We start from the raw sequence: 14,103 nt of genomic DNA, 5'->3' as shown, positions 1-14,103 counted from the left end.
AGTCCCACCTGCTGTCTCCAATACCCAGGGTCCTCTGTGCACCATTAGTGATTTTTTTCTGGCAAACCCTCTGTAACGTTCTGCGAACCCCAGTTTGGGAACCACTGCACTAGAGGGACTCTTGACTCTAACCCAAGCAACAGGCAATGTTCAAGCACCAGCAAGTAAAATGTTTAAGACGACCAGTATCTGAAAACTAGGTGTGAACCTTTGCCATTGAAATTGATGGAACAAAGAGAGCTGGGGAGAAGACAGGTGGGTGCCTGGGGGGGGGGTGGTGCTGGGGGAAGGGTGTGAGGTGAGGGGAAGTAAGGGTGGGGTGTTGGTGTGGGGGTGCTGTTCAGGGGGAGGGGCGTGTTTGTGGGGGACGGATTGTGGGCGTGCTGATAGCGGCGGCAAGGGCGAGCGGTGACCTGACTCGGCCAGTGGCTGGGCGCCGGGGTCGGTGACGGACTGGGTGCGGAGCACGGGTCACCCCACCCTGGGCCTGAGGCGCGCGCTCCCACAGCAAAGGTGACGCAGACGCTGGCGGCGCTCAGTCCCCGCCTCTCCCTTCTCTCCCCCAATCACAGCCGAACAGGCCACTAAGGAGGGCGTTGCTGGGCGGGGCGATCTCGCGCAGGTAGAGGCGATTCGGACGGCAGGCTAGGAGCGCGCCGCTGCTGGGGGTAGGGCTCTGTCCGTGACGTCACGCAGTCGCGGGGATTAGACGCAGTTCCGCCTCCGTTGGCTGAGGCCTATGTACAAATGGCTGGTGGAAGCGCTGCGCTCCCTGCTCTTCCCCAGCGTCCCCCGCCGGGACACGCCGCCCCCCACCCCGCGGAAGAGACGGTACCACAGGTCAGTGAGTCTCGCTGCTTGGCGGATGCTCCGGGGCTCGGCGGGCGGTTCTGCAGCCCCTCCCCCACAGCGGCGGGTCCCCGCGCTCTCGGCACCGTGTACTGGACCATGGCGGGGGAGGGGCCGGGGGCTTGGTCTGGCTCGAGCCTGTTCCGTGCTCGAGCCCCAGCCTGAGCCGTCGGCGTGGGAACGGACGCGGAGGCTGCTGTTGTACCGAGAGTTGGACGCCAGCGTCTTCTGCTGCAGCACCCTGGAGTTGCCGCCTGCGCCCGGCCGGGTCTGCTCCCCACCGCCACGGGACACTGCTGGAGCAGGGAGCGGGTTTGCTGCGCCTTGGCGCACCGTACAGCAGCGCTGCAGCCTCGCACCCCCGCGCCTGGAGCCTGTCCGCCTTCGGCCTCAAACCCAGACCCTGCATAATCGAAATAGCAAAGCCTCTTGCTTCTGCCGGGCTTGGGATGCACTTACTCCAGTTTCTCTAGGGCTGTAACATTCCTAAGGTGGCCCTGCCCAGACTTCCCACAGCCGCTTCCCATCGACCAGCAAACCGCCCAGCTTCTCGTGGGAACCCCCCACCCCCCAACTCTTTGTGGTTGCATGTAATTTGCTTCCCATGATCACTGATTAATGGAATGTATTTGAAAATGTTTAACAGACATTTGAACCTCATGTTGAGCTAATATAGGTGACCTAATGAAGACCTAAATAAGGTCCTAAATAGTTGATCTGTCATTGGTATGGGGAGAACTGTCTGACTGTCTTTCATGAAGGCAAACATGGCTTATGAATTTGGGGGCGGAGGTAGGTATATGCCTAGCCTATTGAGTATGTCTGACTGTCTAATTGCTCTGAAGGTGAAAGCAATTATTTTGTGAATTCCCAGAGTTGGAGAATACATTGTAAAGAATATTATATGCTCTACAAGGCTTGATTCATGTTTGTTTCAAAAACTTTATAGTAGAAGGTTATTTTGGAATGTTTGGCAATTAAATCAATTAAGTTCCAATTCAACTTGAAATCTAAATAGGAATACTGTATTTAGTTTAAGGCTACCTTTAAGAACTTGAACAGGTGTTCCCTGTTGCCTCTTATGGATTTAACTTTTGTGTGTGTGTGTGTGTGTGTGTGTGTGTGTGTGTGTGGAAAAAAGTGTTTCACTCCCTTATTGCTGTGTGTAAGACCCAACAAATAAAAGTAGGAACTGACTGTATAGAGGAAACAATTACACTGATTGGACACAACTCAAAAACACAAGTGATACAACTGAAAAAGTGGTGTGTGTGGTGTGGTGGGTTTTTTTTTTTTTTTTTGCATACTTCAGTTATAGTAATCTTGGCTGTTAGGTGGTAAATCATCTGACAGATGTGACTTTGAAGTTGTTGGTGTCCCTTTGACTAGAAGTGTTAAACTGCTAGCCTCAAAGTGTTTACTGGGAACTACATAATTTTTGTTCGTTTTTTTTCTGCTGAGAATTTTTGGTTGTCTTTTCACCTTGTGTATATTTGCTCCTCGATCATCTTTACCCTTCAAAATCATAGTTGTTTAAACTAACAGTCTTGTTCACTCTACTCCCACTCCTGCAGCGAACCATGAAGAAAGCCTTATGTGCATAACCTGTGCAGGAACCTAGACACTACTAACTCTGTAAAAAGTGACTGATGGGCAGTATGAGAAATTGAACCATTGATGTTAGAGGAGCAAGACTCTGGTTCATAGGATACTATCTAGTGCTTTATTCTGTTCGCTTTAAATATCTCAAAGGGGGGGAGGTTTGAAATATCACTGTCACAAATCTTTTTTTCCCTGATATTCAGCCTGAACTTGATTTTTTTTATCCTATTAATTGCAGTTATATCCCCTTGTACTGCTCATTCTCCTTCCTTTTGTGTTAAGTTTCCCAGTGTCTGAAAGGTTTGATCATATCTGTCTACTTAGGATTCCTATGCAACATTATTTATTTAGGAGGGAAAATTAAAAATGTTTTCCTCTTTGCATGCCTCTCCCCTTTTCTCTGCCTCCCCCTCCCCCCCCCCCACCTGTAACTCTTATTGCTTTTCTCAGAATTTCCTTCAGTTTGTCCTTTTGGCATTTACCTCAGTACCAGAATGCAGTATTCTGGCTGGGATCAAGCCAGAGCACTGTAGAGAGGGACAGTTGCCTCCCGCTCTGACCTGATGCACTTGACTATAAAATCCAAAGTTGTATTATTCTTTACTGCTGTATTGTATTGCAAACGTGGGCCCAGTTTTCTGTCCATAACCCTTAGTTTTCTGTTAATGTTACTGCTTCCTAATGTTCTCACTCCAACTGGATCTGTGTTAATCTTGTTTTTCTTTAGTTTTCCATGTTGAGCTTCATTTTCAGTCTTGCTCTGGGGAAGTAGCAAGACTGGTGTGTGTAATAGGAGAAGAAATTCCTGCACATCCACAATCCTGTGCTGGATTTTAAACTCCTGACTTTTGAGTTCATGAGGCTGTCCAGGCCCAAGGTTACAGCACCTCCATTTTTGAACTAAGCTTTTATACTTCACCTGTCACTTTTGTTTCTGAGTCATGTTCCTTCTTCCAAAAGTAGTAGTATGGAAGAAGCATCTGACTTCTGTTAGAAACAGAAGCTGTGGAGAAGGTTCTTAAGAAAAGTATAACTCCAGGAACCTAACTTTCCTATTTATTTTGAAATAAGTGATATTAACACTGCACTCAACTTCAGAGAACCAACTGGTGCATGAACAGGAACCAACTGGGAATACTAGTTTCAATGTTCACTGTTTATACTCACTTAAGAACTTGGCTTTCACAGGCCCTGCAGATGCCTGTTTCCTAGTCTGATTAGGAAGACTCAAATTTTCTCAGATTGTACTATGGCAGTTTGTATTCAGGTCCATTGTGAGTAGTGCGTTTCCCAGAATATTCAGACATTTGGTAGTGCTAGTTGTAGCTCTGATTAGTATGCTGGTTAAGGAAAAAGGATCCACATGCATTCTTGAGTCCAGCATTTTCTAGTGTCCTCAGCACCTTACCAAGTAAGCAAGAGGACTTGTGCAGAGACGTGGCTTTTGACAAGTTCAGAATTTGAACTCTTACACGCTACAGGCTTAACACATTTGGAAGTACTGATTGATGTGATTAAAGGATAGTCTTTTCAAAAAGTATTAAAGCCTGAAGATGTGATTGTTAGAGCCCTGGCAAATCTGGGGATATCTGCTTTACATCTGTATCCATGGATGTGGATATCCACAGACTATTTTTGTGGATTGGATGTGGATACAAATTTTGTATCAATGGTGGTGATGGCATCAAGATGAAAATAACATGAGGCCTCTTCCAAAGTTTGTCCCATGATTGGTCATATTGGAAAACAAGCTTTGTTTTGGTAGGTTTCAGAGTAGCAGCCGTGTTAGTCTGTATCCGCAAAAATAACAGGAGTACTTGTGGCACCTTAGAGACTAACAAATTTATTAGAGCATAAGCTTTCGTGGGCTACAACCCACTTCTTCGGATGCATATAGAGTGAACCATATATTGAGGAGATATATATATACACACACATACAGAGAGCATGAACAGGTGGGAGTTGTCTTACCAACTCTGAGAGGCCAATTAAGTAAGAGAAAAAAAACTTGAAGTGATAATCAAGATGGCTCAGTACAGACAGTTTGATAAGTTTTTTTTCTCTTACTTAATTGGCCTCTCAGAGTTGGTAAGACAACTCCCACCTGTTCATGCTCTCTGTATGTGTGTGTATATATATCTCCTCAATATATGGTTCACTCTATATGCATCCGAAGAAGTGGGTTGTAGCCCACGAAAGCTTATGCTCTAATAAATTTGTTAGTCTCTAAGGTGCCACAAGTACTCCTGTTATTTTTTGTTTTGGTAGTTGAGGCCCTTTATCTCTGGCAGGATGTGCAAAGCACCTTAAAGAGCTCACCATTTTGTCTGTTCCAAGGGGTGCTTAACAAGAAAAGAGCCTCACCAGCTGGGGCATGAGCTTATCAGACATCAATAGAGGGCTTTATGGTTAGAACTGTTTGCTTATCAGCTGTCTAACAGGCATGCATCTGGTAGTGCTTCCAGACTTCACTGTGAGCTTCCAGTTCCTAGTAGTCAATGCAGCAATAGACTAGATCGGCCTTGAAGGTATTATAGGGATCAGTGGTTTTTCTGTTGGGATTTGGTGTTATCCTGACCTAAACTGAGCAGAGAATCCTCTTGCTGGAGAGGGCATTGCATATCAAAGGAAAATCATTGTGGAAATTGTACATCAGGGAGAGGGAGCCTGAACAGACAGCTGAATACCTATATAGTGAGCCTTGTCTATAGGAGAAAATTGAACTGGTTTAATGTAATGTAAATTTAAACCAGTGCAAAAGGCTGAGGTGGCAATCTATTAGTTCAAACCAGTCTTATTTTGGTATATCTTAAGTTGTGTAGGAATTGGTTTAGGTTAAATTGAAATAAAGCCACTTTAAACCAAATGAAGCATGCCTATATGGAGGTGTGCACTAGTCTAACCAAAGCAGGTTAAAGATCACAACTTTAAATTGCAACTTTTTCACGTAGTCAAGGCCCTGAAGTTTTTGGAGTAAGCGTCAAATTTTCCTTCTTACCTGAGGGAATAACCGCATCCCTGTGGGTAATGAAGAGCAGATGCATGTGCACTCATAGAGATGGCCTAAGCAGCTTCTGTATGTTTTCCAGTTTGCTCAACCAGAAGATTCTACAAAGGCTGAAGTCAGTGGATGAAATCCTAATAATCCCAAATGTAGTAGTGACAGAAATTCCAAAGTTTCATTAAGTTGCCAGTAAGAAGGCAGTCTGCCTGCTATTTTGAGAAGCATTTATAATACAGTAACTCCTCACTTAATGTTGTAGTTCTGTTCCTGAAAAATGTGACTTTAAGCGAAACGATGTTAAGCAAATCCAATTTCCCCATAAGAATTAATGTAAATGGGGGGGATGGGTTAGGTTCCAGGGAATTTTTTTTGCCAGACAAAAGGCATTATATACATTTCAAACAAGCAATTTAATGCAGTTATAAGTTTTAAACAATTTTAAAGATCCAATTTAATACTACAATCATCATTGCTGAGTATGAAGCAATGGGAGGTGTCCCTGCCTTACCCCACACAGGCACAGCCCCCTGGCACTGCAGACAATGAGGCAGACGAGGCTGAAGGTGCCATAGGCTAGGAGAAGCATGTTGCACAGCGGCAGCGGCCCCTACTGTGCAAGCACCAGGGGTGGGGGGGGCTCAACCCTTGGCCTGCCCACTCCCGCCCTTCCCCCAAGCTCCCACCCTTAACCCGCACTTCTTCCCCTCCCTGCTTCCTACCCCTTTCCTCCACATGCCATGTCCTCACTCCTCCCCCCTCCCTCCCCTGTCTGCAGCAATCAGCTGGTTTGTGGCGTTCAGGAGGGAGGGAGAGGGAGCCTGTGTGCTGAGTCCTCACTCCTCCTCCTCCCCCTCCCTGCCCCCCCCCCTTCCTGAACACCGCAAACCAGCTGGTGTTCAGGAGGAGGGGGGAGCAGGGGGGAAGGTGCTGATCCGCGGGTCTGCCAGGGCGCGGGGGGGGGGGGGGGTGGGTGTGTAGAGGAGCTGATAATGGGGCTGCTAGCTGTGGACAAAGCTGGCAGCCAAACGACTAGCAGAGCATTGCACAACTTTAAATGAGCATGTTCTGTAATGGAGCAGGGGCGTAAGATCGAAACAAATGTTAAGCGAGAGGATGTTAAGTGGGGAGTTACTGTACTTTGGCTATTAATCTTGCTGCATGGTTACTGAGCGGCAAAAGATTAAATCCTTCATGGCAAATTTAGAATGTCCTTGCTCTATTGGCATCCAAAAACAGAATAACTGCTAAAGCATGTAGTAGAGCAGGAAATTCACTTCTGGTGCCAGAGGCTGAAAACAAAAATATTCTCCTCAAAATACCCTTTGGCTTACGGGATGACCAGTTGCACTGAAACTTAGACTTCTCCCTCTACTAAAACATATTAAGAGTTACAAAGGCTTCACACACAAAGCAAGCATGGCCTCACAGGTTACACACTCTGGGAATATAATCCAGAACTCTACTGTGGAAGATCCAACTCTAGGCTACTTAGCCCCTCTGTCAAAGTCATTGAGTTCAAGGCCAGAAGGGACCATCAGATCTAGTTTGACCTCCTGTATCTCAGACCACCAGCACCACCCCGCACCTATTCACCATACCCAACAACCAGAATTAGACCAAAGTATTACAGCCCTCAGGAGACTAAACTGTTGTGTCCCAGGGAGAGACTAGGAGGGACTGATGTGCACCAACACCTGAGGCTCTTGGAATGGCAGGGAAATGATTGTGAGAGAAACAGATAATCCTGGCAAATGACCTGCATTCATACACTGCAGAGGAAGACTAAAAATCCCCATGGTCACTGCCAATCTAACCTGGGCAAAAATTCCTTCCCAACACCAGATATAGAGATCAGTTGGACCCTGAGTGTGGGAGCAAGAAAGAGCCAGCCAAGCACCTCAGATAATATGCTCAGTGCCCCATCCAATGTCTCATGTTCAGTTGTGGCTATCACTGATCCTTCCTTCAGAGGAAGGAGACCAAACACTGTACCTCAGAATGAGTGTGTGTTGGGAGGAGGAGGTGCAGGGGGGAATCCTTCCTGATGCCCGCAGTGGCTGGCTGAAGCCCTGAATCATGAGCTTTTAGGAACATGTAACCAGAAGTGAGTGCCAGTGCTGCTGAGCTCTGCCCCCTACTATTAGAAGCAACTCTGTATAATCTCTCACACACATTTGTCCAGTTCTCTTAAAACTAATTAAGTTGTTTTGCCCCTACAATTTGTACAGGGAGGCGGTTCCAGAGCCTCACTCCTCTGTGGGTTAGAAACGTTCTAATCTCCAGGCTGAATTAGTTCATGGCCAGTTTCTACTGATTTGATTTTTTTTTTTTTTTCCCCCCCCTTGTGCCAAAGTCTTCACCCTCTTGGGTGTTTGCTCTCAAAAAAAAAAAAAAAAAAAAAAAGAGAGAGAGGTAATCAGATCCATTCAGCCTTCTTGTTAAGTTAAACAAGCCAGGATCTTCAAGTCTCCTATCATAAGATGAGCCCTCTGCAGTAGCTCTTCTCTGCATCTGCTTCAGTTTGAATTCATTGTTCCTGAATATGGGTGACTGGAATTGTACACAGTATTCCAAATGAGGTTTCCACACACCAAGGTCTTTCTCCTCTGTTGTTTCCAACTGATGAGCCCCCAGGTGTAGCAGAAATTATTAGCCCCTAAGTGCATGATCTTACACTTTGGACTATTGACTTTCATCCCATTTCTGTCACTTTAGCCTTCAAGGTCATCCAGATCTTCTTATACAATATTCCAATCCTCTTTTGACGATGCCTCCTGACTGTTTCATCAGCAAATTTAATTTGCACATTGCTGACCAAAAAAGATCAGGTTAGCCTGGAATCATCTACTTTTGGTAAACTAGGGTTGCATTCCAGCCCCTTTCCTATTTACTGCCATGAATTGAATTATTTTTTCTTTCACAGTTTGTTCCTTGCATTCTACTGAAGTGAGACTAACAGGTCTAATTGCTTGGATAACTTTCTCTCCTTTCTTAAATATAGGTAGGATGTTAGTACCATATGACTGAATAGCTATCCCTGAATAGATTTAAAGGGGGGGGGGGAAATCCTTGCTACTGGACTAGCAATCTCATGTGCCAGTTCTTTCCGAATTCTGGGATGGAAATTTTCTAGTCTCTTCCCCTCCCCCCCCCCCCCCCCCGACCCCCTCCCCGTTTGAGTGCATTAAGCTCTTTAAGTTTTTCTTCCACCTCCGATGTGGTAATTTCCATTTCTGTGCATTCACTTCCATTAGCCATCCTGCCTTTGAGCCCATGTTCCATATTATCCTTATGGAAAACAGAGGCAAAATATTCATTTAATTTTTGGGCCATACCCAGATCCTGTTTAATCTCCTTGCCATCTACACTGTATAACAGCCCAACTTCATCCATCCTTATTCTCTCTAGACTGTTTCTAGAAAAAAGAAATGAGGAGGGAATTCTTATCCTCCCACAAACTCCACTGTAAGCTCTAGCTGTCTGTGTGACAAATATTTATTGTGGGCTATTTGTGCATATGTAACACTGAAACAAGGACTGCTCATGCATATGTAATGTCAAAGCACTTGGTTATGTGTCCTTGTCTAGTGGGGCAGTCCACAGAAAAGTTTTCTTCTGCTGCCAGCTAATGTAGTTAGTCCTCTGGCTTAAGTGGCAGAGGTCTGTGTTGGTGGGTTTAAACTCCGAGGTTTGAAAGAGGAAGTAAGGAAGGGATTAGCTGCACGCAATTTTTTTTAAAAAAAAGCAACATAGAAAAACAGTCTCACTTTTTATAAACTGTGACAAGAAATCTGTTTAGGTTGCAAAGTCAAGCATTCAAAAATTAGGAAATGTCAGATTGCTAGAGGGGAGGGCGCTTTACCAAAAGTCTCTCTTGATGGTTGTCTTTTCTTCTGGAGAGAGACCCTGCATTGGAGCCCCTTAGTTCTATAGCTGGTTTTTGTTCTTGATCAGTGCTTCATTTCCTGTTTTACCTGTTACATGTGCACATCAGGAGCAGAATGTAGTATGCAAAGCATAGGCAGTGCTGCTACAATGGAAGAAGGGTGAAAAGCCATGGATTAGGGTTGGGCAAGGGGGATTAAATAAGGGAGGGAGAAACACACTTAACCATTATTGTACTGTACATCTGGAGTGCAGTATTAATCTCTTTGGAATTAACAAATGAAAATTTGACTTCTTTTTTACAGCATTAAGTTGTATGTCCCAACCAACTGCCCTTCACACTGATTGGAAAAAAGGGTATGAAAAGGACAGGGCCTGATCTTACGTACGTATATGTAAGGGTTGTTCCACGAATATAAAGCCTGGCTTTTTTGTACTGTTATTAAAGAAAGTAAAATACATGTTACAGTGATGAACATTGATGGGCACTGTCCTGTCAAAGCAGGAGGGACACTAACGTTGGCTTACTGGGGGTGCTGGCTCCTACATCTGGATCGTCTAAGTTTAAAATCCTGATCCAGTTTTTTAGCTTGCATTTCAAATGCTATCTGACATGTGGTCCTTACTCCTCCCTCCATCAAGCCAGTGATAAAGGTTAAATTGTGACAGTGAAAGATAGGTGATATCTAGTGTCTTTTTGGGGGAGGTACGGAGTGGGAAGTAAACTCAGGGTTCCTGCTTTCTGGTCTTTGCTTATTGGCTATTGTTACTCCTGTAACCATCAGAGGAGTGAAGTTCTGGAACAGCCTTTCAAGGGGAGCAGTGGGGATCAAAAAACCTAACTGATTTCAAAACTGGAGGGGATGGTATGATTGCCTATAATGACAGATGACCCATCCATCTGTGACTGCTCTTAGCAAATAACTTCAACAGCCAGAGATAGGATATCAGATGGGTAGGTCTCTGAGTTACTACAGAGAATTCTTTTCCAGGTGTCTGGCTGGTGGGTCTCACCTATATGCTCAGGGTCTAACTGATTGCCATATATGGGGTCAGGAAGGAATTTTTGCCCAACTCAGATTGGCAGAGACCCTGGGCTTTTTTACCTTCCTCTGCAGCCTGGGGCACAAGTCACTTGCTGACTTGAACTAGAGCAGGGGTTCTCAAACTTAATTGCACCGTGACCCCCTTCTGATGACAAAAATTACTACATGATCCCAGGAGGGAGGACCAAAACCTGAGCCTACCCAGGCCCCCCTGCCCCAGGCAGTGGGGCCAAAGCCCAAGCCTCACCGCCCTGGATTTGGGAGGCCAAAGCTCAAACCCAAGGGCTTCAGCCCCAGGCAGGGGGCCTGTAACCTGAGCCCCACCACTCAAGGCTGAAACCCTTGGATTTTGATCTTGGGTGGTGGGGCTCGAGCTTTGGCTTCAGCTCTGGCCTTGGGTCCCAGCAAGTCTAAAGCCAGTGCTGGCAACCCCATTAAAATGGGGTCATGACCCACTTTGGGGTCCCAACCCACAGTTTGAGAACTGCTGAACTTGAGTAAATGGTGGATTCTCTAACTTAAACTCTTTAAATCAAGATTTGAGGACTTCGGTAATAGACCCATAATCTCTGGCTGAGTTACTAGAGTGGGTGGGTGAGGTTCTGCAGCCATGATGTGCAGGAAGTCGGACTGGACTCATGATGGTGTCTTCTGGCCTTAAAGTCGGAATTTATGCTTGAGAATTTCTGACTTTCTTCTTCAGGCCTGGTTTATGCTACAAAGTTAGGTTGACTTAACTACATTGGTTGAAGCTGTGAAAAATGTGGTTAAGCCAACCTAAGTCCCATTGTAGACACCGCTAGGTTGATGGAAGAATTTTTCGATTGACCTCGCTACTGTTTTTCAGAGAGGCGGACTTACTTCTGTGACAGAAGAACCTCTTCCATTGCTGTAATAAGTGTCAATGCTACAACAGCAAAGCTGCTATCATTTCTAGTGTAGACAACCCTCAGAAGTTACACTCAAACTGTTGAAGGGAAAGGGGCAGTTAGTAGTGCTCAGTGATCAGAGCCTAATTTGGCACACAATTGAACACCTAATAATGGACAAAATCTCAAGATGACAATCACCCAACTGTTGAATACTCTGTGAAAACTAGAGGGAAAATTAACTTGAACAGAAGAGCTAAATACTTGAATTGTCTTACCACAGAGTTAAATATTTGACAACTGTGAACATTGTACAGTGAATATAGCATAGAAAAGGCTTTTACTTTAGGGTATGGCTACACTACAACGCAGCAGCAGCACAGCAGTGTAGACACGACAGTGATAGAAGGGGTTTTGTCACTGGTGAATCCACTCACTTGAGAGGTGGTAGCTAGGTCGAGAGAATTCTTCTGTCGCCGTAGCGGTGTCTATATTCCTGCTTAGGTCAGCTTAACTGTGTGTCTCAGAAGTGTGAATCTTTCATACCCTGAGTGATGTAGCTCGGTCAGTCTAAGTTTTAGGTGTAGACCAGGCCTTAACTGATAATGCTCTGTCTGCTGGGAAATGTGCTGTCAGTTTTCATTAAAAGGGTGAACTGACTTTGCTCACTTGCTGAAATTGAGCTGTTGACACACAAGGATACTTTGGACCTCTGTCCTACTCCAGCTATGTAGGAACTACCAGGCCATACAAAATGCACTGAATAGAATGGTGCTTTAAAGAAGTAGACTTTGCCTAAAAATCCTCTGCTTTCACATATTCAATATATTTATATTATGGACCAAAAAATATACTTCTCTTCATTCATGGCTACGTCCTCACTACGAGGGGGGGGTCGATTTAAGATACGCAAATTCAGCTACGCGAATAGCGTAGCTGAATTCGACGTATCGCAGCCGACTTACCCTGCTGTAAGGACGGTGGCAAAATCGACCTCTGCGGCTTCCCGTTGACGGCGCTTACTCCCACCTCCGCTGGTGGAGTAAGAGCGTCGATTCGGGGATCGATTGTCGCGTCCCGATGGGACGCGATAATTTGATCCCCGAGAGGTCGATTTCTACTCGCCGATTCAGGCGGGTAGTGTAGACCTAGCCCATGTCTTACGCACAGTTATTGGATCTATATTGGCCATTTGATAGTCCTCTCTACGTGAGAGTTGGGATGGCCGAGTGTAAGGGCAGAGAGGCCTGGAACTTGAATGTTAGGTTCAAGAACTTGCTTCACCATGTGCTTCCTGTGAAACCTGGGCTGAGTCATTTACTTTCTCAGTTTCTTTGGGCGTCTGTTCTCCATCTGAAAAATGGGGGTTAATAGCACTTCCTTACCTAACTGGTGATGTGATTAAAGAGTGTGAGGTGCTCAGATACAAGTTCTATGTGGCCTATGACAGGGTAGCCTGCCCTCTTAAGGGCAGTAGTGTCTTGAGGTTAGCCCACTCCATCACATGGTGTGGCCCTTTTTAGGATTTTGAAATGTCCAAGACAGACACACATGGATGTAGGAGGTATTGGTAGAGAGGAAGCAGTCCCAGGTACTTGGAAGGAAATCTGTTACTGTGTTTTTAAGGGCATAGGGCTTGCAGAGAGGACAAGTCAAGGCTCCCTTCTCACCCAGCCAGTTGGGGATGAGCTGGGAGAAGAGGACCAGCAATAAATACCTCTTCCTTCATAGCAGGGCAGACACCAGCAGGAGAAGACTGGCCCACAGAACCCTCTGAGCCTGAGGACTAATTGGGGAGGTGGAAGGGTTCAGCTGAGGGAGAAGCTGGCTAAGGCCCTACAACTGGCTAACTTCCATCCTAGCTCAAAGGAGGAGAGCTGGGGCTCCTGGGTTAATGAGAAGAGATAGTAACTGCCTGAACTAGTCCGCTCGGAGGGCTGGGGCTCCTTTTGAAGGAAACCCAGAGGTGAAAGGTAACCCAGAAGGTATGGGGAATAGGGACCAGAAGGCAGGTTTCAGAGAAACCCTGAATGCCAGAACCACCTTCTGTTTGTTTGGGGCTTTTTGTCAGGATTTGATATCCCAAAAGGATAAAAAGGATTGAACTCAGTGAACCACTTGGAGGCTGAGCCGCTTGAACCCTGGGAGAGCCAGAAAACACTGGGGAGATGCCACACGTAGACAGCAGGGAGTGCTACAGGGCAGTCATACCCTGTTAGAGGTCCTTATAAGTAACTAGGAAAAATAGGTAGTGGAGGTGAATTAGTCCCTAGTTCAGGGATTGGCAACCTTTGGCACATGGCCCACCAGGGTAAGCCCCCTGGCAGGCTGGGCCAGTTTCTTTACCTGCTGTGTCTGCAGGTTCGGCCGATCGCAGCTCCCACTGGCTGCGGTTCGCTGCTCCAGGCCAGTGGGGGCTGTGAGAAGCAGCGTGGGCTGAGGGATGTGCTGGCCGCCCTTCCCACAGTCCCATTGGCCTGGAACGGCAAACCATGGCCAGTGGGAGCTGCAATTGGCCGAACCTGCAGACGCGGCAGGTAAACCGGCCCGGCCTGCCTGGGGGCTTACCCTGGTGGGCCGCGTGCCAAAGGTTGCTGAGCCCTGCCCTAGTTGGAGCTTGGGAGAAGTGAAGAGGGGACAGTAGTGTATTAAAGTTTTTCATTTGATTACTTTGCCTTCTTCTGATCTGATCCCCTTACTTGACAGGTTAATTTCAGAAGTTTAGGTCAAGTATGATGGCAGCACACTTATGATAAAGGATAAAAAATAAGAACAAACAAGCTGAAGCCATACTTGGTCAGGCTCTTCCCTTTTCTTGTGGCTTTGGAGCTCTAACATGATATTTACT

General features: G+C 46.1%; 1 protein-coding gene across 3 annotated transcripts in view; it reads left to right on the top strand.

Annotated features, from left to right (window-relative positions):
• The first annotated feature begins 709 nt into the window (after window positions 1–709).
• Window positions 710–14,103, top strand: part of SENP2 (SUMO specific peptidase 2) — a 46,213-nt gene continuing 32,819 nt past the window's right edge. For 2 of the 3 annotated variants that reach the window (XM_065410409.1, XM_065410411.1), the window contains exon 1: window positions 710–840. In XM_065410409.1, the coding sequence (XP_065266481.1) occupies window positions 740–840 (101 nt within the window). In that variant the 5' untranslated portion in view covers window positions 710–739. Of the gene's footprint in view, window positions 841–1,301; window positions 1,642–9,645; window positions 9,726–14,103 lie in introns of those variants that run through there. The other variant, XM_065410410.1, reaches the window with a different exon arrangement.

Source organism: Emys orbicularis, chromosome 9 (genome assembly GCF_028017835.1).
Source record: "Emys orbicularis isolate rEmyOrb1 chromosome 9, rEmyOrb1.hap1, whole genome shotgun sequence".
In the NCBI taxonomy this organism is placed as follows: Eukaryota; Metazoa; Chordata; order Testudines; family Emydidae; genus Emys; species Emys orbicularis.
Note: the sequence above shows the minus strand (reverse complement) of the source record. Positions and strands in the feature narration are given on the sequence as shown.